Here is a 24,414-nt window from a genome sequence, read left to right as displayed (position 1 = left end):
TCAAAGAACACAAAGTATGAGTGCAACATAAATTATTCATGAGTGTATATGGAATACACCCTTGAGCTGAGGAGCTCTGGGAGCACACTGGGTGCCCTAAGTTAAAGTGGGGTGTTCTGGGAGTCCTCTAAGGGTCACTGGGACCCTGCACTGAGGGCACTGCAGAGCACTCCGAGGAGCTCTGGGAATACACGGGGTACACTGCAGCACACCAGGGGGTCTAGGGAACCTGCTGAGATACACTGCGAAGACTCTCATACATCCTAGAGCAAACTAAGCAGCTCTGGGAGGATTCTAGGGTGCCTCCAGAACACGCGGGTGGCACCTGGAAGGCTCAAGGGCGTACTGGGCAGACACTGAAGCTCCCCAGATGACAGTGAGGAGTACTGAGAGGACTCCAGCACAGCCTAGAGCACACTGGGGGCCTTGGGAGCCCACTAGGGCACACTGCGAACCCTGGAGCACGAAGAGGGGCTGTGCGAGCACCACATGGTGGCCCATAGGTTACAATGGGTGATTACTGAAGTCCTCTAAGGCACACTGGTAAGAATCCGGTACAGCCAGGAGCGCTAAGATGCGCCACCTCGCTGAGCATAACGCGCTACTGCAGCTTTCAGCTCCTTCCGATTTCCGCTTGCCTTGCGCATGCGTAGTACGGCGCGGAGGACCTCTGACCATAGAGTCTAGCAGCACACGGCGGCCAAGGCAGGAGAAAGGCGACTTCCGCGCGACCAGGAAGAGAGGGCGCGGCGATGGGGCGGGGACATGCAAATCTACTTCGGCGTAGCACCAATCAGCTGTACACGAGGGCACTGGAGGCGTGGCCTAGAGGCGCGGGGCGGAGCTCTTTCCTCCCGCGCCTGCGCAGTGCTTCTTTCAGTCAGCCGCCATGGCGCCGCGCGGCAGTCGCCGCACGGGCGCGCACCGGGCGCACTCGCTGGCCCGGCAGGCGAAAACAAAGCGGCGGCGCCGGGACTTGGATGAGATCCACGCGGATCTGGAGCCCGGGCGGGCTGCCCGGCTGCTGCGCCAGGAACCCGACCCCGACCTGCCGGGCTGTGCCCAGTTCTACTGCCTGCACTGCGCGTGCGTGGGCGGGGGGTCCTGTTGGGGGGGGTCCTGGTCTGTAAGGTTCTTTTGGGAAGAGAGTGGTGGTCAGCGGAGGGGCTGGGGTCCCTGGGGGGGAGGGGAAACGCTTGTCTTGGGAGTGGTTTTTGGAAGGCGCGCCCTGGTGGCTGGGGGTCCTGGGGAGGAGTTCTTTGGGGGAGGGTCCTGGCCTGCGGGGGAGGGGTCTTGTCGGAGACCTGATGGGGAAGGAGGGATTCCTGGTGTGGGTTATGGCTGGAGAGGGGTCTGGGTCTGGGGAAGCTCTGCATTCTGAGCAGCGATCCTTGGCTGTAGTGGGACACCAACCCTGGGGGTGCTGGTTCTGCAGGTGAGAGATTCCCAAATCCACACAGGCTCCAAATCCATACTTCCCCTGACCGTGGACTCTTGCCCTTCTCTCCCCCAGGCGCTACTTTGTGGACCTGACAAGCATGAAGGAGCACTTCAGATCCAAGGTGCACAAGAAGAGGTAATAGGGGGCTGCTGAGAAAAGCTGTGCCCAGCCCCTAACCATTATAAGAAGGGCAGTGGTGATGCACTTCCATTCCCTTCCAACACATCTCTTTCCCCACAGGCTGAAGCAGTTGAGCGAGGAGCCCTATACACAAGAGGAGGCTGAGCGTGCTGCTGGGATGGGCTCCTACATCCCTCCAAAGAAGGTCCATGTGCAAACCCAGCCCGTGGATGAAGTCGTTGAGATGGAAGCATCCAGCTGAGGGCCCCTTTGCTACCGTGCTGCTGAAAGGACTCTTTGTTCAGCTCTTTGCCAGGCGCTAATGATGAGAAGCAGCCAGCATGCTCCTGGGTGCCCTGGCCACGTCCCCATTCCTGGGGGCAAGAGTGGGTAGCTCCATGCTGTGCAGTGTTGTGCTCTTTGCTTTCAGAGAGGTATTAGGTGCCTCTGCTGGAGTCAGAGGTTGAGTTACCATTAAAATATGTCAATCAAATGCTGATGTTGGAGCTCTCTGGGGGCAGGATGGCAAAGCCCCTTTGTTCAGCCCTTCTAGGGGGGAAGGATCCCCACCTGCTGGGGGGTTACGCTCCTGAATGAAGTCTTCATCAAGCACTTGGGTTTCTTGTAAGCAGCTCACTGTGGGGCTGGCCTTGCTCTTTTGGGCCTTGAAGAAGACATGCTAGTGTTCCCTCCTCCCCCCCTCCCTCAGCAGGTACACTTCTAGGCTGTCACTGCTGTCATTGCATTTTGGTCTGCTGGAACTCTGCAAGTGAGGGGCTGAGGCCGTGCATGGGGTGTGATGTGGTCACCTCATTGCATCCCCCCCACCTGGTTCTGCTGATCACATGGCATTGTGTCTCTGTGCTGCTGCTGGTGGCAGTACCAATACTGCACTGAGCCACTCATCAGGGGTTTTTCCTCCCTGCTGCTTAGCAGCATGACAACAACACAGCTTTGTTCAGAAGGAAGGGATTTATTTCCATGCACACTGCCTGGATTTGTTCCCCCCTGCCTTCAGAGATCAAAGCAACCAAATCCAGCTGTCAGCATCCAGCCCTCTGCTGGGGGGGAGCAGCCCCACTTTCCGCTCAGGGTCAGTGAGCATGGGGAAGGGGAAGGCTGTGGTTGCACAGGGAGAAGCACTGGCTGTGCTCTTTACCCTTGGGAAGGAGGCAGCCCCATGTCCACACATTTCAGAGGCTGTTCCTGGTCCCAGTGCTTTATTACCTAATGCCGCTCAGAGCTGACCTCCTTTCTGCCTCTAAGGGGGGGGTGGACGTGGCACTCGGCTCCTCCATCCGCTCTTCCATCTTCTGGTCTTGTGCCCAATCCTGGGGCTTTGGTGAGGCCTGGGGCTGTGCTGGTAGCCCTGGGCCCTGTTCACTGCATCCCTTCATGTTGTTGGGGGCTTGAGTCAACTTTGTAACTTATCCTGTGGCATCCTGGCTCCCAAGACAGGGATAGGTGTATGTTCCCCAGCTCCAAGGCATGGACGGGCAGGATGGGGCAGTGGCGTAGGTTGGCAGGGGGGAGCCATGGCACCATCCCAAGGCCTAGATGGGGACCTGGGGACCATCCCCATGGCCCATCAGGGCTGTGGGGGGACCTTGGGGGTCCCAGCCATCCTCCGGGCGCTGTAGAGGGAGAGGCAGAGCCCAGCGGCCGCCAGCAGCAGGGCCGTGGGGGGCAGCGCCCGCTCCCTGGGCTCAGACCCCCGCCCTGCCGCCAGCTGCATCTGGAGGAGATAAAGAAGGCGGCAATGGCAGACCCCAGCCCCAAAACCCCAGCAGTGGGGTTGTGTGGCCTGAGCACCGCCATTGCACCCAGCTGGCACCCGATGTGCTATTGGGGTGCCCCCCAGCGCCCTCACGGCCTACTTGATAGGGCCGAGTGCAGCCCCAAGGCCTGCCGGCCGCGTGGACGGGATTGCGGGGTCCTCCTGAGCTCCACAGCCTGCAGGCCTCGCAGGCAGGGCTCTGTGCTCCCGTGAGCCAGGATAGGGCCGAGCACAGCTGTGTGGCCTTCGAGCCGTGTGGGCAGGACCTTGGGGTCCCCTTGAGCCCCCTCCCAGCCCCGCGAGCCCCTTACCTGGAGCAGGCGGAAGTAGCCCGGGGTCAGGCGGCGGGGGCGGATGATCATGGTGCGGAGGGAGGCGGCAGGGTCGGACCCACGGCCCCTCCGCACACGGCCGGCGCGGCGCGGCGCGGCTGTCAGCAGCGATCAGCGCCCGCTGCTCCCCCAAGCGCACACAGCGCGGCGGGGCGGCACGGAGGCGTTTCGGGGGGGAACCGGGGCGGGTTTGTGGCTTGGAAAAGACATGGCTGGAGGTGAGGCCAGCGTCTGACCTCAATTTCCCCATTGCAATGGAACTGAGTTCAAAGGGGGACTCCAAAATCCCCATCAGTGTGGCTGCATCGGTGTTGTGAGTTGTGCCAGGCCTCAGCTCTGGTGCAGGGGGAGTCACAGCTCAGCAGAGGGGAGCGGAGGATGGACTTCCCCGCAGTGAGCGCTGTCCCCGTGAGGAGTTTTGATGGCTGCATGTCACTGTCTGCAGTGTGAGTCACTGGGGTGCGTCGCAGTGCCTCACCCCACAGAGCCGCACCGGGAGGGAGGGAGGAGAGCAGGCAGGAAGCTGTGCTGAGCAGCACTCAGGTGCGCCAATGGGGCTGCCCTCACCTGGCGCAGGTGAGCAGCGACGAGGGCGGTTCCAGCCCCGCCGCCATGGAGCCTGTGGGCGCTTGGGGCCCTGCGCAGACTGCGGCCTGGCTGCGAGGTGAGAGCCCCCCGCCCCGAGACCCCCACCGAGGGAGGACTTCAGCCCTCAGGTGGGAGGGTTGTGTCCCTGCTTTGGGAGTAACGCTGTGGTGGTGGTGGGAGCCCGTTCCCCAACCTTTACTCTTCCTTTTCCCAAAACCCTGAGGGATTTCAAAGGGAAAGAGGTGGGGGCTTTGAGCACGGTGCTGGCTGAGGTCTGGTGTGCTCAGTGCATGGATGGAACCAGGTGTCACCCTCCACCGTGGGGCCGTCCGAGCCAGGGACAGGGGGTGGGTGGCAGGGTCTCCCCCTCACCATGTGCCTGGCTCTCAGCAGGGCTGGATGCAGCCGTGCAGGGGTATCCCTTTGAGGAGTGGGGTCTGGCAGGCAGTGAGCTGCTGAGGCTGTCAGAGGGAGCTCTGGAGGCGCTGGGAGTATGGCGTGTGGGACACCAGGAGCTGCTGCTGGAGGCGGTGGAGCAGCTCCGAGCCCTGGTGAGCAACGGTGCAATGGGTGGTGGGGTCTGGGATGGATGGAGGGGCACACAGAGACAGCGTGGGCTGGATGGAATTGGGACATCAGGTTACTGTGGGCTGCAGGGAGAGGGGACATGGGGACACCCTGGGATTGATGGATGGAAGGGGGACATGGAGACAACTGGACTGGGTGGTACATGGAGGGTTATCCAGGGCTGGATAGAGCAGGGGGACATGGGGACATCCTGGGCTTGTTGGAGTTTGAGGAGGGGAAAAGGGGACACCTGGATCTCAATAGAGTTGAGACGACGTGGGTACACTCTGGGATGGACGGAGGTTGAAGGGGGACATGGAGATAGCATGGGCTGGATGAAATAGGATATTGGGGTACGCTGGCTGCATGAAGAGGGGGATACTGGGACACCCTGCACTGCATGGATGTCGAGGAGGTGACATGGGGACACAGTGGACTGGTTGGAGGAGGGATACAGCGATACCTGGACTGGACAGGACATGGGGGGTTACCTAGGGCTGGATGGAGTAAGGAGCAAGGAGACACTCTGGGTTGGATAGAGGGGAGGAACACTGAGATTGCCCTGAGCTGAACAGAAAAGGTTGTGGAGGAATCCTGGCCACCCCTGGCCACTGTCCTCACTGCAGGACACAGAGCTGGCGAGCACCAGCCTGCGGACACTGACAGAGAGGCTGCGGGAGCTGGCACAGTGCACTGAGACCGTGGTACTTGAGGGGTCACCCGGGGGGGCCACCCCACAGCCACCCCCCATCGCCCTGCTGGCCTGCGTCGTTGATCTGATTGGAGCTGCCAAGAAGCTCTTCTCCTGGCTCAACAGGTCTGGGGCAGGCAAGAGGCACCCATAGGTGCTGTGCACACATTGCCCTGGTGCTGAGCTCTCAAACCTCCCCTCCAGGTACCTCTTCTCCACCCTAAATGACTTTTCATCCACTCGGGACATCGTCCTGCTCTGTGCCCGCCTGGTGGAGGTGCTGCAGACGGTGGGTGGACACACAGCCACATGGCCATGGTGATGGGCACGGTGTGGGGAAGGCAGCCAGGCGATCTCCCACCCCCAAAGCCCCTTCTGTGCTGGAGAGGGGGGAAAGATGGGGTGAGGGAGGAGGTGGTGGGGAGGGCTGGAAGAAGGATGCTGATCTGTGTCACTTGTCCCTGCTATTTTTCCTCCCAGGACTGCTCTACTGCAGAGAAGAACAGCCAGATTCTGTTTATAGTGAGTGCTAGACAAGGAGGGGGATGTCAGCATTGGGGTCCCAGCAGTGCTGGACACACTCCATCTCCCTGTTTTTACCTACAGTGCCAGCACATCACAGGCATCTGCAAGAGCATCGTGGACTGCAGTCCCCCAGCACTGCTGGACCGCAGGGCCATGCTGCAGCACATGGAGCTGGCACTGCCCCTCACATCATGTGATGGCCCTCCAGATTCCCCCAGCACCCCCACGCTGCCCCCTGTACTGTGGGCCAGCCCCCCAGCATCCCCCAGCACCTCAATGCTGCCTCCTGAGCCAACAGGGAGCCCTCCAGCATCCCCCAGAACCCTGATGCTGCCCTACAACCCACTGGTGAGATATCCACTGCCCCAGTGCCCCTCACCCTCCCTCATCCCCCCTCACTCACACCTCCCCCACTGCCCTGCAGGGTCTGGAGATCACCTCCACCAGCTCCTGCCTGCACTTTGTGTCCATGACCAACTCGGAGGTGAGCTGAGGCCTGTCCCCTTCTTGTCTGTCACTGTGCCCTGGTGCCACCTTGTCCCCCCTTTTACCCTTGGCCATCTGGGACACTGCAGCCTGTCAGGCTGGGTCCTGGGAGCTTCTTAGGGCCTTGTGCCACTCTCCCGTCCCCAGACTGTAGGATGGCTGCATGCGGCTGAGTCTGGGTAACTCATGCCATGAGTGGCTGCGGCTCATCCCACCATCCCCCCCACCTGGACCCTTGCAGCTGCCCGACACTGGGATCAGTCCCTGGATTAATGGTTAACCCCACTCTCTCTGAGCCACCCCGCCCCCAAGTCCTCCAGCCAGGAAAGCTCCATAAAGCTCCCTGCTGCCTGTATTTGCTCCAGGCCCTGGCTGTGCACGGGGGTCGCATCCTGCCCGGGGACGAGATCGTGCAGGTCAATGAGCAAGTGGTGGTGAGTTGGGGACGGGGACACGCAGGGATATTGGTTTGGCTGGGAGGGACCCCAGTACAGGTGGAGCTGAGGGGTGCTTGTGTCTGGCTGGGAAGGATTTGGGGAATGCAGGAACTCAGACCAGGAGGGCGCAGGGGACCGGGCTTTGCTCCTACTCACCAGGTGCTCATGGCAGGTGGGTTGGACACGCATCAACCTCGTGAAGAAGCTGCTGGAGAAGGCGAGCAGAGTGTCACTTGTGCTGAAGAAGGTGCCCCTCAGCCTGCCTGGTTCTCCCCTGAGCATCAGGCAGCAGGTGAGCATTCCCAGTGCTCCCAGTGTCAGACAGGGCTGTGCTGGGAGACAGCCAGGTCTACATGCCCATGGGTCTACAGCCCCATGGGAGGTCATCCCAAAATGTGGCGATGCAAGGTGAAGCACTGAGGCTCCATCTACAGGTGCCAGGTGCCCTTCTGGATGCTGTGGATCTCCCCAAAAGCAGCGAGTGCCCCAGCAGCCCCTCGTCCCCGGCATCCAGGTGAGCCCCAACCTCCGTCCCATCCCCGCAGAGCAGAGCCTTCATGCGAGCAGCCCGGGCGGCTGCCAGGAGTCTTAAGCAACACGTATACACAAAGAGAAGTGCCTCTGTTTGTAATTAATTCACTTGGTAACGTTTTAATGGGGAGGAAACTATATTTAGAAATGACCCTTCTCCTCTCCCGGAATGGAAAGAAGCGCGCCGAGCCGTTGGCTCCACGGGCTGAGCTCACTGCCGCTGGGAGCTTTTCCGGGTGGGAGCAATACTGGGAGCCCCACAGCCGGGCAGGGGGCCCTGTGTGGCTCAGGGGGCCCTTCTCCCCCCAGCACCACTGCCGACGTGGACTCAGGGCTGGACCCCACCACTGACGAGGACGAACACAGCACAAGCCTGCGCAGGGAGGACACGGGTGAGCTCCGGCCGGCAGCACTCAGTCTCGGTATGGAGGAAGCCGAGGGGAAGGATTCATTCCTCCCCTTGGGACAGAGGTGCAGCCTCGCTCACTGTTTACAGGTGCTGGGAAGGACGTGGTGTGGGAGGCCGGCACCCCACCAGGCACCCCAAGCTCACCGTGTGCCCTCCAAGCCTGCACTGCAGAGTTCAGTCTCACAGCAGCCCCCAGGGCACAAAGTGCAGAGCCCAGCCAGACCCCCAGGGAGGTGAGAGCATGGAGCTTTGGGGGGCACCCATGGGGGGCATGAGGATTGTGTTGGGGGGCTGCCTGCTGAGCTTGCTGCTGAAGGGTGGGTGAGGTGGGGGTCCCACGGGGCTGTGGGTGCTGTGCTGCTTCACCCTTAATTTGTCTCCTTCCAGGGCAGCCCTGAGACGGGACGCAGACCTAAAGGTGAGTGGGACACCAGTGACACCAGGCTGTGGTGAGGTGGGCTGGGGGCTCGTCCTGCCGCCCCAAACCTGAAGCACCCCGAAATGCTGCAGGAGTGGCGACCAGGCTGAGCCGCCGGCGGGTCTCATGCCGGGACCTGGGCCGGGTGGACTGCGATGGCTGGCTCCTGAAGAAGAAGGACCACGTGGGCTTCATGGCCCAGAAGTGGAAGCGCTGCTGGTTTGTGCTGAAGGGCCACACGCTCTACTGGTATAACCATCCCAACGTGAGTGGGGATGCCCTCACACCCTGCCACCAGGCTCTGTGCCAAGGCAGGCAGTGGACACGGCTGTGTGTCCCCCACAGGATGACAAGGCTGCAGGTCTCATCAATGTAGCCACTTACAACCTGGAGAGCACGAGGGAGCAGAAGAAGAAATAGTGAGTGGGCACTGCGGTGCCGGTGGGGTCCCTGGAGTGCAGCGGGTGCTGTGACATGGGAAAGGCAGGACGTGGGCTCAGGGCAGCTTGTGTTCCTCACAGTGTCTTCCAGCTCTCCCACGAGAAGTACAAGCCCTTTGTCTTCGCTGCGGAAACGCTGGCAGATTTGAGCATGTGAGTGACGTGGCAGCTTGCAGTGGTCCTGCTGCAGTGGGCTGTCTGTGACCCTCTGTTCGTCTGCCCTTTTTTCCCTAGGTGGGTCAGCCACCTGATCACAGCTAAGACAAAGCATGCACTGGCCCACCAGCCCGTCCCGCACAGGGAGGAAGGTAACATGAAGGAAAGAGATGGGGAGCGGGTGGGCATGTTGGGAATTTTGCCCATGATTTGGGGAAAGTGTGAGAAATGGAGAGGAGGTGCGTGGGGGTGATGCTCGGTGCTGCTGCTGGGACTGGCCCAGGATCTCTGCTTCCATCCTCCCCCATGGCCTCCAGACTGCTACAGCGAGACAGAAGCTGAGGACCCTGATGATGAATCTCCCCGACCTGGCTTTGACTCGGTGAGCGGTCCTAAGGGAGATCCCAGGGTGGGACAGCAATTCCTTATCTCATCCCCATCCCATCTCTTCTCCAGCCAAAGAAAAGGCTGCAGAACACCCCAGAGAAAGCCCAGCTCTTCCAGACCAGCGGTGAATCCAGCAGCCCACAGAACAGCCCTCAGCCCCATTCGCCTGTAGGTAGGTGCTGGTCAGCACGAGGGACTCTGTGCCCTGTGCTAAAAGGGGCACATCCCCTGTCATACTGGGTGCATCCTTTAACCAAATTCACAGCTGCCCTGTTTTGAAGTGCAGAGGCTAATCTTTGTCTTTGCAGTTCTAAGGGGTTGTGTTTTAGTGTCTTTGCCCACGCTGATCTTTCACCCAAACTCCCCTTAGAATGTGGGAGGCCCAGTGGGGTTCTGGGGTTGCCCTATGTCATGGCGTCCATCTCCATGCTCAGAGCCCTGCGAGGAGGACCTCGAGAGCCTGATGTGGTGCCTGAGGCAGGGCGGGGTGTCCCTCATCGGGCGGCAGCGCTTCCTGACACAGGAGCAGTGCCGCAAGTCCTTCATCCGGCGCAACAAGAACCCCCGCATCAACGAGAAGGTGCACGCGGTGCGGGCCCTGCAGAGCACGCTCAAGGTAGGATCCCACAGCCCTTCCCCAGCCCCTGCCCCAAAACACCCCCAAAATGTGTCCTGCCCCTCTGCAGGCGAAGCTGGCGGAGCTGCAGGCCCTTGAACAGCTGCTGGACGATGCCGCGCTGACCTCCGAGAAGTTCCAGCACTGGAAAGAAGAGCACCAGGACCTGTACCAGGAGCTGCAGGAGTGGTGGGCACAGCAGCAGGGCCAGGACAGCGGCGGGGGTCACGAGGCTGAGCAGAGACCTCCAGCAGGGGCAGCTGAACCCTGACACCCCCCGGAGCCCAGCAGGAATCATTCTCCATTGAACTCGCAGCACTGCAGGTGCTCTGCCCGTCCTGGATCGGTGCGTGGGGGTTTGGTGACATTTCAGAAGGTTCAGCCCCCCTCAGTGGCTTTTGCTGCATCGCCCACAAGGGTGGGACACCGCAGGACCAGTCCTGCTTTTTTTCTGAGGACACTTCACATTGAGAACGGGGATTTTCTCCTGGAGGAACGCGTCCCCAATGCATTGCCTCCAGCCGGGCTCTCTTCTGCCGCTAATAAATCGCTGACAGCTGTGCCACGTGCTGAAGTGTCCCTGCGGTGACATGCGGCCCCCACACCACGTGCTGCCGTGCTCCCGGGGAGGGGAGGAGCTGACAGAGCCCTCCAGCAGCGCGGAGCACCCACACAGCCAGCACGGCAGGATCCGGCTGCTGGGCCCGGAGCGGAGGGGCAGCGCGGGGCTCTGCTCTCTGCTGACGGCCGCACGGCCGAGGGAGCGGCGCAGAGCCCCACGCTTCGGGCCGGAGCTCCCCCACCTCGGCACACCTGAGCGCACTGCGCACGCGCAAGAAAGCAGCAAACCCCGCCCCGCGCTGCCGGCTGCCGGCACTTTTCCTCCACCAAACGCCGCGGGGCGGGGCCAGCTTTTCGCTCAGCCAATCGGCGCGAGTCGGAGGTGAAGTCCCCTCTTCCGATAGGCTGCGAGAGAGCGGCGGGGAGGTGCGCCCGTGCTGGCTCCGCCCCCCGCCAGGGGCCGTAACGGTCGGGGCGCGCGGTCGGCGCGGCGGGCAGGTGAGCGGGGCGGGCGGTTGGCGCAGCGCTGTGCTCTGCATCGCTCCGCGCGGTGCGCTCGGCTCCTTGCCTTACTGCTCCCTTCCTTACGGTTCCCTCCGCCTTCTCTTCCTCCATCCTGGGCTGTTGTCCCTCCTCCTCGCCTCAGGGCCCGGCCGGTGGGACCGCGGTTTGCTTCGCGCTGATTGAAGCGCCGTCTCTGCCGTCGCCCCGCAGCCGTGCGGCGGTAAGATGGCTGCTCTCCACAGACAGCCGGACCTGAGGCTGCAGCGCGGCGATCCGTCGGGTAAGGGCTGCCCCGCTGCGGCGGGATCCCGTTTCGTTTCTCTGGGGGAAACGCGACCCTGAGAGGAGTTCTGGCGCCGAGCCTTACTGAAACACCGCGCTGCTTCCTATGGCGCGGATCTGTGGCTCAGCCATGGCTTGATGGCGGGCCCACCTCTTGGATAATCGCTTCTTAACGGTTAATATATAAAAACATATTGCTGTGGCATTGCTGCTGCTCCTTTTTAATAAGTATTGCAGCACCGCCAGCTGTATTGCTGGAAGTGTTTGTTGCTTCTGCATTCTGACTTCTATAAAGGATTGATTTTAAATCACGTAAATGTATTTCAATTCCTTGTAATTACAAAAGGAATTTCTTTAGAAGCAATGTGAGAAGTTGAGCAAGCACCAGTTTGTTTTCTGCTACAAAGGACAAGTAGGTATGGCTCAATAAGATACATATAGAATCAGAGTCATAGAATTGCTCAGGTTGGAAAAGACGTTAAAGATCATCAAGTCCAACCACAACCTACTGCCCTAACTCCAGCCCTCCACTAAATCATGTCCCTGAGCACCACATCCAAACGGTTTTTAAACACGTCCAGGGATGCTGACTCAACCACCTCCCTGGGCAGCCTATTCCAGTGCCTAACAACGCTTTCTGTAAAGAAGAGTTTCCTGATATCCAACCTAAACTTACTCTGGTGCAACTTGAGGCCATTTCCCCTTGTCCTGTCACTAGTGAGATATATAAAAGGCTTTTCAGTCTGCTGCCTAAATACAAACATCACTGGCTTTCTCTCTCCAGATCCCAGTGCTGCTCAGAAGAGTCATTTCTCAGAGACTGACTGGAAAACACCAATGCTGTCTGTGAAGTTCCAGAGCCGCACCAGTCGCTGCTCCAGTGTGGCCGACAGCGGTGACGTGGGCATAGGGACCTCCTGCTCCGACAGCACAGAAGGTGATTGTCAGCATGGGATCACACAATAACTGTCTAAGGTGTTCTTAAAAGACCCACAAGCATTAAATAGCCCAATATAATTGAACCCTAGAATGTGCATGTTGGGGAAAGGAGAATCTATAATGAAATCTAGTAACTATTTCAAAAGCAGTGCCTCATTACACAGATATACTGCCTAAAACATAAACTAGTAATTAGGGAAATTGCTGTTTCTCTAATAAATTGTTGACTTTTGACTAATAAGCGTTTTAGCAGATTGAAAGAACTATCTTGGTGATTTGATGTTTGATGTCTATATATACAAGTGATCTACCAGCAAGTCTTGTGTGCTTTGTTGCCCAGGGAGGTTGTGGATGCCCCATCCCTGGAGGCATTCAAGGCCAGGCTGGATGCGGCTCTGGACAGTCTGGTCTGGTGGTTGGTGACCCTGCACACATAGCAGGGGGGCTGAAACGAGATGATCATTGTGGTTCTTTTCAACCCAGGCCATTCTATGATTCTAGAGATTTAAAATCAGTGTACCTTTGTGTATAAGTCTTATCAGTGTGAAAGCTGTGTGCTTCTCACTGGACAACGACAGTGGCTTGCACTCAGCTGAAGCCCTGAAGGTGAAATTTCTTGTCCCATAGACCTTTTCTACTTGTGTTTTCATTCACAAAAGTGACACAAATCATTGTTGATTCACTGATGCCTGTTCCAGCAGAGAGGAAGTTTGTGTTGTTCTTTAAAACATTACATTTCATGCATTTGTACATCTCACCAGCCTTGTATGTCTGTCCCTTTTGAGCGAGCTATAGATCCTAATGTGTGAGTTGAAATTAAGGCTTTTTTAAATGGCTGTAGAAATATTTGGGATGGCACCGAAGTTGGTAGGAAGTGTTGATCTGTCTGAGGATAGGAAGACCCTACAGGGGGATCTGGCAGGCTTATCACTGGGCTGAGGCTGCTGGGATGAAGTTCAGCAGAGTTCCAGGTCCTGCACTTCGGCCACAACAACTCCAGGCAATGCTACAGGCTTGGGGCAGAGTGGCTGGAATACTTTGTGGCAGAAATGGACCTGGGGATCTTCATTTACACTTGGCTGAACATGAGCCAGCAGTGTGCCCAGGTGGTCAAGAAGGCCAATGGCATCCTGGCTTGTATCAGCAATAATGCAGCCAGCAGGAGCAGGGAAGCAATCATCCCTCTGTACTCAGCACTGCTGAGGCTGCACCTCGAGTATTTGTTCAGCATTGGGCCCCTCATTACAAGAAAGACATTGAGGAGCAGTTGAGGAAACTGGGATTGTTCAGTCTGGAGGAGGCTCAGCAGAGACCTCATTGCTCTCTACAACTGCCTGAAGGGATGTTGTGGTGAGATGGGGATCAACTTCTCCCACATAATTAGCAATAGAACTAGAGGGAATGGCCTCAAGTTGTACAGAGGAGGTTCAAGTTGGACATTAGGAAATACTTTTCTGAAAGAGTGGTCAGCTGCTGGAAAGGACTGCCCAGAGAGCAGGAGTCAACATCCCTGGAGGTGTTCCAGAAACATTTAGATGTGCTACTAAGGGACATGGTTTAGTTGGGAAGTATTGGTGATAAGTGGATGGTTGGACTGGATGATTTTGAAAGTCTTTTCCAACCTGGTGATTCTATGATTGCTGGAGATATTACTAGAGCATATGTTTAAGTGTCTCATTTAGCCTCTCTCAGGATAATAAAACATCCAATTGTTTGCTGAGGGCAGGAGAGATAACAATGATGTTTCTTTAGGAAATTGCCCTTCTGAATGTTTGTAGTGCCGTAGTCTTTCTGAGAGCTGAGGCTGAATTGCCACACTGACAACTGGCTGTGCCATGCTGACTTTCAAATCAGCTCATCAATTACGTAGAAATGTTGTTGTGATGATCTTCAGTGCATTCAAGGAACTGATTTCAGCATCCATGCGTGGCATGCTGGTCAGAGGGCTCAAGTTCCTGACAATGATGCTGGGGTATAAATTCAGAAACTGTAAAAGGAAATTGCACTGTCCCTTTTCTGTTTGCCAAAGTGTTCTTGTGACTGCTTGGTAGCACACTGTTTTCCGGGATTCCTTGACAGCCAAGGAATGTCTGAAGAGATTTCTTCCCTCAAACACGATCTTGTCCTTTCATGTGATAGTTTTCCAGTGTTTTTATGATGGTCTTTTCAGAACCTGGTTTCAGTCATATTCAAAGTGTTACCTTTTATAACTGCTTGTTGCAATGCTTTGAGGTTACAAGCATGTGAGAATGTGACCTTGCCGTTCTGACCTTGGATTAAAGGAACATCCTATGGAGATGGGCCTTTAGCCAAACAAGTTTGGCTAAGAAACAAGAAAACAAGTTTGTGTATCTGTAAGCAACCTGGCATTAATGTGATATGCGATGTGTTGGGAGGAGGAGTGGGAACAGGCATTTTGGTGTTTGCCCTTCTCAGCTCATGCTGTTGCTGCATTGAAATCTGAGAGTTGCTAAGAATAACCCTGTATTTCCATGTAGCCAGGTTTGGTGCCCATCTGACAGGACAGGCTCACGTTGGGGTGCTTGTGCTGTATCATTTCCTGTAGCAGTAAGGCGACAGCCATTACTGTAGCCTCTGGAAAAAGTTCCTTTGCTGCTGTGACCTGGAGGAGTTCGAAGATCCACTGCTTGGTGATGTAGTGCTCTGCTGTGTGTGAAGCTCGTGATGGGCTTAGTGAAGGCTCCGGTTAGGTTTGGGTATGGTTCAAAGTCACTAGCTGTGGGATGGGCAGAGCAGGATCAAGGTCTCAGTGTTCAGCTGAGTAAGTTTCAGCCTTTTTATTTGATTTAAAGGGTTTGATTTCAAAAATTATTGGAAGATAACGTTGTTTATTTAAGCTTATACTGGAATAGCTAGTATACTAGCTAGCTAGAGTCAGTTAAAAATGTGTACTGAACTAAACTTGGATTCTCCCTGTAGTTTACTGTGGTAAACTTGTAGTGAGGGGGAGCACTGGTATGCCTTCATCGTGCTGCTGTTTGGGGTGGGGGCAAATAATTGCTTTTTTAGATTCTTGAGGAAAAACGTTCAGCAGAGGAATGGCTGTTCATGTCAGAATATTTCCAAGATTGTAATTAAAGTACGGCTTATTTTTTCCCCAGACTTCTGCAGTTCCAGTAACGGTTCCTCATTCCAGCCCATTAAAACCCAAGTGACCATCCCAACAGCCCATGTTATGCCATCCACATTGGGTGCCTCACCCTCCAAGCTGTGCTCGGCAGGAGAGCAGAGCTGTTTGCAGAGTACTTCCAAAACCGCTGTGCCAGGATCTGCTTCAGAACACGCAGGACTCCTGAGAAACGGAGACTTTAATGCTGGGAAGTCATCTCAGCTGCCACACAGGGATCTGTTACGTCTCTATGGGACTTCAGGGGAAAATGGATTTGAGCAATCCTGGCGTCCTGTTTCTGATCACGTGAGAACAGAAGATACTTGGAAGTTTGACACCCCTGCCATTGAACGCACCCTTAACCAGTCTCTCTTTCTGGATAGTTTGTGTGCTGACCCTCTCCAAAGGTTCCAGAAATTCAATCCAAACTCTGGGGTGGCTGAGGCAGGAGGAGACCATTATAAGGTGCTGCCGGAGATCAAGCAATCTGCAGGGGCTAATGGAGCCTGTGAATCCCAGGATGGAACGTGGCCAAGTGGCAGCAGGCTGATGCCAGCAGCACTCCAGACCAACAATTTCCTTCCAAAACCTGTAACACCCCCATCTCTAGCATGGATGCAAGAGACCTGCACGCTGCATCCGCACGAGAGAGTCTGTGAGCTCAGTGCTTGGAAACAACAGCTGGACAATGTGCGACTGCAAATAGAGCAGATGCAGGTAAGGCATTATGTGTGTGAGTTTAAAACCCATCCTTTCTTTTTATTCACGAATTATTGTTTTGGACTTGTGAAGTGAGGGAAGGAATATCTTCTGCTTTTCCCTATCTTACACAAAAAGTAATTTTCTTAATGACTTGTTTTTACAATGTGGTGTCACAGGTATCATTTGCTGCTTACTCTGAGCAGCATTGCATTGTGTTAAAATACTGCACAATAGTTCAGTTCAGATGCAGAGGTGAAATGTCCAATTGGCCAAAACATGTCAGTTGTCAGTTCTTAGCAGTATCAGTTCTTAGCAGTATCCTGAGAGAGGCTAAATGAGACACTTAAGCAGTTTAGACAACAATTCTATTCTGTATCTGTTAGAAAACAGATCTTCTCAGAAGATGTGTTAAACTGCAATTCATTTTTAGGAGGGGAACTGCTTATTGCCTTTTGCTAGCTCTACCCTGATGGAGACAGATTGTTTCCAGTGAGCAAGCACTCACTGTGATCTAAAATTATTTGTTAATCTCCAGTTGCTCTTGGGTGAAGTTGCTTGTTCTTGGACATCAACAGGGACTGAAATAGCTGTGTCCTGGCATGCAGATGAGCACACTGTGTGTAAAATAGCTCTAGCAATGTTGCAATTATCTCTGTGGAGCATAAACCTCTCCCTCCTTATTTTGTCTCCTCTTTCAGTTACAAAATGGAGGTGCCTGTCACCATCCCTCTATGTATTCTCCTTCACTACCTACACCCGATCCAGCCCAGTGGATCAATATCCTGAACTCCCATGAAAACCTACTCAAGGAGAAAGAGCTCCTCATTGACAGGTAAGGGCTTTGTACTGACACTGGTTTTAAGGGCTTCAGTGTATTTCCTTTTGAGAAGGGACAGTTTTGAAAATACAAAGGAGAGCTCATATCTGAGTCCATTTTACCAGAATGGACTTTCTTTATGTTCCTGTAAGGAAGAACATACTGACCTTTGAAAACAGCCATTTTGTTTTGTTGGCTTTTTCCAACATGCTCTCCTCCCCTTCATCGTGAAAATGAAAGAATGATCCTAAAGAGTTCAAATAAACCAACTTCAATTACAGTTTTCTGTGTTTTGTAATGGAAAAATATTTTTGTTTACATCACAGTTATCTAAAATGTCAGAACTACCCCCTCTGTGCTTGAGGACTTTCTGGAAGCTTTGGGGGGTCTTCCTGTTAAATTTATTGGTTGTTTTTGTGAGTTTAGACCAACAAAGAGCACTTCTAATAGATAATGCTAGTGCTCTGTAAGCTTTTTGAAGAAGTTGTAAAGAAAGCCGCCTTCAGCATTTGAGCTGTAAATATCCTTTCTGCTTGCTCATCTTGAGTCCTCTGATGTCTATTTTACTCTCAAACTCTGCAGTCGAGCTGGATTCTCCAGAACATGCAAGGCTTGTGTGTTTATACACACAACCTTTGTATAACCATTGCTGTGGGGGTGGGGCAGGGAAATTCTGAGGGGAGGAGAGAGAAGAAAAGTTTATGCAAATTGTGGAAAGGTCAAAATGAGCAGCTTTCACGTTACCTCTGTGCAGGCCAGTTCTGAGTTGTAGAGTTGTCTTTCCACTGTGCTTGTTGCTGTATCAAGCATTAGTTAGAGTTGCTGTGGCACTGTTTGTGGTATTGCTCTCCACTGCCATTTAAAAAAAGGGATATATTGGAGAACAGTGCTTTACCTGTTTTTGTTTTTGTTTGTTTACAGGCAAAGGCAACACATATCCCAGTTAGAGCAGAAGGTCCGGGAAAGTGAACTGCAGGTTCACAGCGCCCTGCTTGGCTGTCCAGCACCCTATGGAGATGTCTACATGCTGAGAATGCAGGTGCTGCAGGCTGCCAGTGGGAAATATGTATTGAAACCACTGGCCCTACCACTCCTCATTAGTTGTTTCCCAAGGAGGGGGGCTGTGCAGAGTAAAATGATCCCATGTGTGTGGTCCTTATTATGTCATCTCTGAGAGCTTCTGACTCTTGAGAGCCCTGAAGTGCAGGGTTTGCTCAGAAGCTGTGCTTTTGATTCAAGTGCCTGCCAGCTCTGACGAGTGCAGTGTCAGAGACTGCAGTGTATAAGATGGGCTGAACAATGGTTGGGAATTAAAAGAACACAACTCTGAGACAACTCATTTGCTTACTGCCAGTAAATAACTGTTAGCTCTGGTGGACAGAACTCACAGGCTGTCTGTGTTTGTAGGAGCTGCAACGGGAGAACACGTTTCTCCGAGCACAATTCACAGAGAAGACTGAATCTCTCAGTAAGGAGAAGGTTGAACTGGAAAGAAAACTGGCTGCTGCAGAGGTGGATGCAAAGCTGATCCAGGAGACGCTGAAGGAAAATATGCAGAAATATGCAGAGGATTTAAAGAAGCAGGAAGAAAGGGTATGATCCCAATGATCTAGAGATGGGAAGATGTCTTATCTTTGAAAAGTCAAAAGTCAGTGTAGAGAGGTGAATGAAAGTTTTTCACAGCTATGCGTTATATGTATATTCTGATCTCCTTAAAGAGTACTTTGGCTTTATAAGGAAAAATCCTTCCTCCTGCAGTTACAAGTATTTGAGTACTTTTAAGCAAAGAAGAAGCCTGTCTTTAGCTAAATGAGCAGAAATACTGCCGAGCTGAGGTGGCATTTTCATGTTGAGTGTTGAACAAACAGATTAATGAGTGGGTATACAGATGACAGAAGAATGGACAAGAAATAATATAAACTAATCTCTTATATAACTATCCCTGCAGATAAAGGGAAGAGACAAACACATTAATAATCTTAAAAAGAAATGCCAGAAGGAATCTGAACAAAACAGAGAGAGGCAGCAGAGAATCGAGACCCTGGAACGATACCTGGCTGATCTTCCAACTCTTGAGGACCACCAGAAGCAGAGTCAGAAGGTAAAATTTCTGAGTAATGATGATAGCGATTCAAACAGTTGCTCAGGTGGCTTTTCTGCAGCTGCAAATAAAACCTTGTGCAGCTGCCCAAGTAAAGTTACAGCCCTCCCTTTTTTGGAAAGGGCTGTTCTGAGCTATAGCTGAAAGGGGACACATAGGTAATAAAAATCTGCATTGCAAAGGTAGTTAGTTGGAACATGTTGTGCGTGTGATTGAAATTCCTGGGAGATCTCTAGTGTTGTGACTGTCTTTGTTACAGCTAAAGGAATCTGAACTGAAGAGTACTGCTCTGCAAGAAACAGTGCTGGCACTGGAAACAGAGCTTGGAGATGTACGAGCTGCATTCAGAGAGCAAGAGATGCAGCTAGAAACCCAGAAACATAAAGAACTGGAACTTCTTTCTACTGTGCGCAGGTAAAAATACAAAGGATTAGATCTAATCTTCACCTTAGGACTGAAGTAATAATTGCATGAGAACAGTGATGATTTAGCACATCTGTTGTCCCACCTCTGAACTGGGTTGCCATGAACTTGTGAAGACTATGCGACCACTCACCAAAGCACTGGTCAAATTCTGTATGCCAAGAGTAGAGGGTGGAAAAATATCAAAGTAGCAGGAAGAAAAACAGCTTCTCTTGTCCCCCTTAGTTTTTTGTTTCTTCTGATTATTTGCCTTAACCATAATTCCTTGCAAAATAGATCCTTGTGGCCTTCCACCAGTATTCTCAGGGCTGTGCCCAGGGAATGGGATTCCTTCTCTCACAGCCTTTGGAGTTTGCAAGTTGAGATGCAAACTGAGAGCACTGACATCTGCTATGGAAATCAATTGCCTTCTCACGTTGTCTAGAGGGAAACGCCCCAAATAAACCTGGTTTTCCCATGGTGTTGTGCTATTTTCAGCTTGCAGGACAAGGTGCAGCAGTGTGTAAAGAATGCAGAGAGAGGGCCTCCTGTACAGGATGGGGAGAAACAGAAAATAGAAAATGACTCTGTGAAGAAAGAATGTGACTGCCTCAGGAAGGTAACACTCTCCCAACTGGGAACCATAATGAAATCAAGGACTTTTGCATGTATAGGTAGTTACAACTGCACTGAAACAGCAGTTCCTGTAATTCTAAACCAAAAGGTTTTAAGAACTGTTCTTGGTGTGATAACCATGCACTCCTAGAGTACTGCTGGAGAAAAGCTCCAGAATGTAGAGGAGAGAAGAAAACCACAAGAATGTAACTTTGCTGGTCTGTTCGTAGCTGATATTTCTAATGTGCCTTTTATCAGGGCATCTTCATCTCCTACTAATGTAGGCAGTAATTAAAGTAGTAAGTGGACAGGAACAAGGAAGAGAAGGAGTGCTGTCCTAGTGAAGGAGGAGTCCTGGTAGTATTGCTGAAATTCCCTGTGGCTCATAGTTACACCTGTGCTTTTGATTCCAGATTGTGGAAAAACAGCAGAAGAAGATGGAGCAGATGTCTTTGCAAGTGAAGGTGAGAAGGTGGCTGTGGAGGTGCCTAGAAATTCAATTTTGTATAAAGCAAGCTAGACTTACCATTTTCTCATGGTCTTCTGCAGAACCTAGAAGAACAGGTGGCCCAGGAAGAAGGAACAAGCCAAGCTCTGAAAGAGGAGGCAATGAGAAGAGAAAATGCGCTGCAGCAGCTCCGGACTGCAGTGAAAGAGGTCAGAGCAGCATAGAGTACCTGAGCATAACAGTTGAATGAATGAACGGTGGGTTGTGGTTTTCAGCAGGGCTTCTAATTTGCAGTCAGCAGCAGAATCTGTCCTGTTTGCTGCCCGTTACTTGCCCTCTCAGTGCTCTGAAAGGAGATCTGTTCGAAAACAGGAGGGGAGAGGCAGTTTCTGGTTCAGGAACTTCAAATGAGGCTGTGGATTGTGTTGGACAACACCAAGCTGGCCAGTTGGGGGCAGCAAGGCAGTGAACATGAGTCCAAACTCAACTGCAATCCTGGCTGAAGGGCAGGACTGAGAAACTACCCCAGAAACAAAAACAGTTCTAATTGTGTATTTAGGTCCTTGGAAAAAAAAGGATTTTGGAAATTATTGTAAAGGCTCAAGTGGAAGAGTGGTATAAAGGGAAGGGGAGCCAAATCCCAGTCCTACCACAGATTCATTCTTCTCTCACTCAGTTTTTCATCCGTTTGTGGTATGGATGATTCTAAGGTGCCTCAGTCTCAAGCCTAAGGAACCTAAACACAGTGACAGTCCTTGAGGGAAGAGATGGCTAGCGTGGGGATGAGATGCTGGTGTATATTTCCTGAAAACTTTTCTGTTTGTCACACCTTGTCAGGGATAGCACAGCATCACTGAGTGCTTCCTGTCAGCCAGGAAAGCAAGCTGCTCATACCCTGCAGGGCTGACACTTGCTCACTTTCTCACTCACTTGTAGAGAGTATGGAGGGCTTTATATATAGACCTGCTCCTCCTGTCGTTGGTGCTCCCATCATCATTGAGCAATTGTGTTAAGCTGCTTTGAAGTGTTCTTGTTCTGTACCAAGTGACCGCTCATCTGCTGCCTCTTGTTCAGCTTTCAGTGCAGAACCAGGATCTCATTGAGAAGAACCTGACCCTTCAGGAACGGCTCCGTCAGGCAGAGCTGACAGCTCAGCCCCTGCCTGCTGAGACTGCCCGCCTTGCTCAGGAGTTGCACTGTGAGCTGGCCAGCTGCCTGCAGGATTTGCAGTCTGTCTACAGCATTGTCACTCAGAGGGCTCAGGGCAAGGATCCTAATCTCTCCCTGCTTCTGGGCATTCGCTGTAAGTATGCAGAGTGATGGCATAGCAAACCCTTTGTTTCACGTGCTGCAGTAGAATTAAATACCTCACATATAGTTTAGAAGATTCTTACCTTCCTGAACCTTCTTACTGCAGTTAGCAAGCTTTAAGAGTGGACACAGTAACAGCTACATGTTAGTAATATGTCTATTGCAAATGTGCATTGATTTTTCTGTCTCACTTGCAAATGCATGGGACTGTTGGTCAGAAGTTCATACCTGAGGTAACTCTTTTCTCTGATTCCACAGCTGTGCAGTACTCAGTTAAGGAGAAGGATGATTTGCTGAGCCCTGATTTGCTTGCAAAAAAACTGGTGGAGGTAAAACAGCTTCACAAAGAAGTGGAGGACTTAAGAACGGCAATATCTGACAGATATGCCCAGGACATGGGAGACAACTGCATCACTCAGTGAGGAGAGCTCTCTCCCCAAAGTAAGACAGGAAATGAAGACTTGAAACTCTCAGGAGACTAGAACTCCTACAACTGAAAACCTATTCAGCACTTTACCATCCCAATGCTTGGGTACAAACGTGTGGCTTATCCAGGAGAAATTGGGGGTTGTTGCCAGAAGTGTTTATCTGCTGACTGGCTAACTGGAATCATTAAGCGCTTCAGTGTCAGGCTTTGCAGTAGCTTTAATCTTACGGAATGTGTTTTTTGTTGTCTTTGGAGCTGGTGCGCTCTCTCATTCTGGGAGATGAATTCTGAATAGCCTCCCAGGCGTGTCAGACACTGAATGTGCAAATGTGACAGTTAAAACCAACACTAAAAGAAAATGTATGCCCTGGTCTTTCTGATAAATTTTCTGCGCAGGTCCAGTGCAACTTATAAGAGTGGAGTACTATCAGAGCATTCAGGGGATATCTGTGGATTTTGTAGGCAAGCAGGTGTGCTGATTATGCTACCAATAATTACATCACCGTGCTACAGGCTTGTCAGGTGCTACGTGTGCAGATCTGGCTTGGATGCTTGTGTAGCCATTCATGAACCAGGACCTGCTTTGCTCAGGTAAATGCAACCAGAGTCTTTTGGTAGCCAACAGGAGTTGGGAAGTAAAACAACACTAACAGAAGATTCAAAACGCTGTCCCTGGATCCTGTATCCTAGAAGCCTTAAATCTTTATCCCCCTGAAAAAGCACCCTGAGTGTGTGTATGATCCAGGCTACAGAGGAAATGGATTGATGCTGAAGTGCCTTAATGTGCTACAGAAGCTTCCTGTCCACACACTGCTTTGTGCCTAATGCATCTGCTGGCAGGGTGAGCAATTACTATTTACTGTAGCAGCCTTTAGAGCCATTGCAAACAATCCTGCAGGGCTTTGAATGTACATAACTCCTGCCTGAGCTGTAGGGACCCTCTGCACAGGGGAACCGTGCTGCAGGCCTGTTAGGAGACACCTGCATGGCTCTGCCTGCTCCTTGTTGAGGAGAAAGCTGTTCTGGTCCTGAAATGGCAGCAGGATTGTACAGCTGGATCTGAAAGCTCTTCCTGATGCCAGCAAGGCTGCAACTACTCAGGTTTTGTTCTAGTTCTGCCTCTGGTTCTCTGGTTGCTCCCCACTCATGTGCCAAATAGTTGGAATCTAAATTGGTGTGGGATACAGTTCATTTTGTCACAACTTCCTTAATCTTAGTGGCAACTTTTAGAGTCCTGAGCGTTGGCTTGTGACAGTGTTGTGATGCCAAGGGTGAAACTTGTGGTTTCCATCTTGACTCACAAACTATGAAGTCAGTGGTAAAACAGGGAACATACTGCTGAAACTTCTGCCCCTTCAATTGCTCTTGGTTCGCACTGGGGCCGTGAGCCCTAATTTTGAAAGAAATGCTGTTGTTACTTTTCTGTGTTAAGATTTAAGACCAAATTTGTTTTGTTCTTGAAGTTTGGCCACCTCAGGGGCCACTGGCAACAAGTTGGTTAGTGTGCCATACCAGCTGGCCCCGGCACAGCACGTAGAGCTTCCAGCATCTGCTGTGTTACATCTCAGGCTCTGTCCTCTCGCTGCTGGTGCCACGTCCTGAGCTCACTGTGGGCCAAAGCTTATTGCAGTGCTGGCTGCCGGGAGCTCTGGCGCGGAAGGCAGAGCCGCACAGCCGCTGCAGGTTGGGATGCACTGTTCAGCAGCAGCCACGTTCTGCTCAGGGTGCAGTGGGAGATGTGACTCTCGGGTGCAGGGACACGTGTGCCTCCTGCCTGTCCAAAACCGGCTGCACGAACGGGATCACGCAGAACATTGCAGCCCTAAGGCTGGGTTGGCTGCCCCAGCCCTGCACCCACAGTGAGCCCCCGCTTCTGTGCCACTGCTTTGCGTGTTACCCTGTGCTTTTGTCCTGCGAAACGACCTCTGGGCTTAACGCAGATCCCAGCTGGGCGGGGAATGTCGGCCCTTTCTTTGAAAGCACCCTGCGCAGGGTGCAGGACTACGTGCCTCACCTCTGCTCGTTGTGCAGTTCGTATTCCGACGGTTGGCGTTCCGCCTCGCGTTGTTTTCCTTCATCGAGTCGAGCACGGGTGTATTTATATCAGCGTTTGTCTTACCCACTTGTTTGTACCGAATGTTTTGAGTATAAAATAAAGCTGCTCTGCTCCACTCGTGCACAGCGGTCCCGTGTGACACCGTGCGGCGGTTGTGACGCTTCGGGCCCCCGGACTCCGAGCGCTCCGGGCCGGGCC

General features: G+C 53.0%; 3 protein-coding genes across 6 annotated transcripts; all 3 read left to right on the top strand.

Moving 5' to 3' along the window:
• The first annotated feature begins 868 nt into the window (after nucleotides 1-868).
• ZNF593 (zinc finger protein 593) lies at nucleotides 869-2,054 on the top strand. The gene is made up of 3 exons (XM_031594681.2): nucleotides 869-1,086; nucleotides 1,514-1,576; nucleotides 1,682-2,054. Exons 1-3 carry the CDS (start codon nucleotides 890-892, stop codon nucleotides 1,821-1,823), a joined length of 402 nt encoding a protein of 133 aa, XP_031450541.1. The 5' UTR covers nucleotides 869-889; the 3' UTR covers nucleotides 1,824-2,054.
• A 2,211-nt stretch (nucleotides 2,055-4,265) lies between these two features.
• On the top strand, nucleotides 4,266-10,857 carry CNKSR1 (connector enhancer of kinase suppressor of Ras 1). The gene is made up of 21 exons (XM_090124241.1): nucleotides 4,266-4,334; nucleotides 4,649-4,809; nucleotides 5,452-5,642; nucleotides 5,721-5,805; nucleotides 5,997-6,038; nucleotides 6,123-6,389; nucleotides 6,466-6,525; nucleotides 6,893-6,961; nucleotides 7,137-7,256; nucleotides 7,399-7,478; nucleotides 7,805-7,917; nucleotides 7,992-8,137; nucleotides 8,292-8,322; nucleotides 8,415-8,587; nucleotides 8,668-8,741; nucleotides 8,844-8,915; nucleotides 8,997-9,070; nucleotides 9,236-9,300; nucleotides 9,375-9,477; nucleotides 9,740-9,921; nucleotides 9,992-10,857. The coding sequence occupies exons 1-21, from the start codon at nucleotides 4,283-4,285 to the stop codon at nucleotides 10,190-10,192; spliced, it is 2,361 nt and encodes a 786-aa protein (XP_089980367.1). The 5' UTR covers nucleotides 4,266-4,282; the 3' UTR covers nucleotides 10,193-10,857.
• Nucleotides 10,858-10,897: 40 nt separating this feature from the next.
• On the top strand, nucleotides 10,898-24,331 carry CEP85 (centrosomal protein 85). Of its 4 annotated transcripts, XM_031595112.2 has the most exons (14): nucleotides 10,898-10,980; nucleotides 11,129-11,266; nucleotides 12,053-12,205; nucleotides 15,330-16,054; nucleotides 16,738-16,871; nucleotides 17,778-17,895; nucleotides 18,264-18,449; nucleotides 18,805-18,957; nucleotides 19,217-19,371; nucleotides 19,858-19,978; nucleotides 20,388-20,438; nucleotides 20,524-20,631; nucleotides 21,497-21,725; nucleotides 21,992-24,331. In XM_031595112.2, exons 2-14 carry the CDS (start codon nucleotides 11,212-11,214, stop codon nucleotides 22,153-22,155), a joined length of 2,352 nt encoding a protein of 783 aa, XP_031450972.2. In that variant the 5' UTR covers nucleotides 10,898-10,980; nucleotides 11,129-11,211; the 3' UTR covers nucleotides 22,156-24,331. The 4 variants fall into 4 exon arrangements, with proteins under 4 accessions (XP_031450972.2, XP_031450971.2, XP_089980363.1 ...); XM_031595111.2 differs by having other exon boundaries at nucleotides 10,944-11,266; XM_090124237.1 differs by lacking the exons at nucleotides 10,898-10,980; nucleotides 11,129-11,266; nucleotides 12,053-12,205 and adding an exon at nucleotides 12,212-14,858.
• Nucleotides 24,332-24,414: the final 83 nt, after the last annotated feature.

This window comes from Phasianus colchicus, chromosome 24, assembly GCF_987193195.1.
Source record: "Phasianus colchicus chromosome 24, bPhaCol1.hap1.1, whole genome shotgun sequence".
NCBI classification, from domain to species: Eukaryota; Metazoa; Chordata; class Aves; order Galliformes; family Phasianidae; genus Phasianus; species Phasianus colchicus.
The sequence above is the reverse complement of the archived record's forward strand: the minus strand, read 5'-3'. Positions and strand labels throughout refer to the sequence as shown.

Coding starts and splice junctions, on each gene's coding strand:
- ZNF593 (XM_031594681.2), top strand. CDS start 890: ATGGCGCCGCGCGGCAGTCGCCGCACGGGCGCGCACCGGGCGCACTCG. Junction 1,087..1,513: donor TTCTACTGCCTGCACTGCGC/GTGCGTGGGCGG, acceptor TCTCTCCCCCAG/GCGCTACTTTGTGGACCTGA. Junction 1,577..1,681: donor TCCAAGGTGCACAAGAAGAG/GTAATAGGGGGC, acceptor CTTTCCCCACAG/GCTGAAGCAGTTGAGCGAGG.
- CNKSR1 (XM_090124241.1), top strand. CDS start 4,283: ATGGAGCCTGTGGGCGCTTGGGGCCCTGCGCAGACTGCGGCCTGGCTG. Junction 7,918..7,991: donor GCCGGCAGCACTCAGTCTCG/GTATGGAGGAAG, acceptor CACTGTTTACAG/GTGCTGGGAAGGACGTGGTG. Junction 8,138..8,291: donor CCAGCCAGACCCCCAGGGAG/GTGAGAGCATGG, acceptor GTCTCCTTCCAG/GGCAGCCCTGAGACGGGACG.
- CEP85 (XM_031595112.2), top strand. CDS start 11,212: ATGGCTGCTCTCCACAGACAGCCGGACCTGAGGCTGCAGCGCGGCGAT. Junction 17,896..18,263: donor TCTACATGCTGAGAATGCAG/GTGCTGCAGGCT, acceptor CTGTGTTTGTAG/GAGCTGCAACGGGAGAACAC. Junction 21,726..21,991: donor CCTGCTTCTGGGCATTCGCT/GTAAGTATGCAG, acceptor CTGATTCCACAG/CTGTGCAGTACTCAGTTAAG.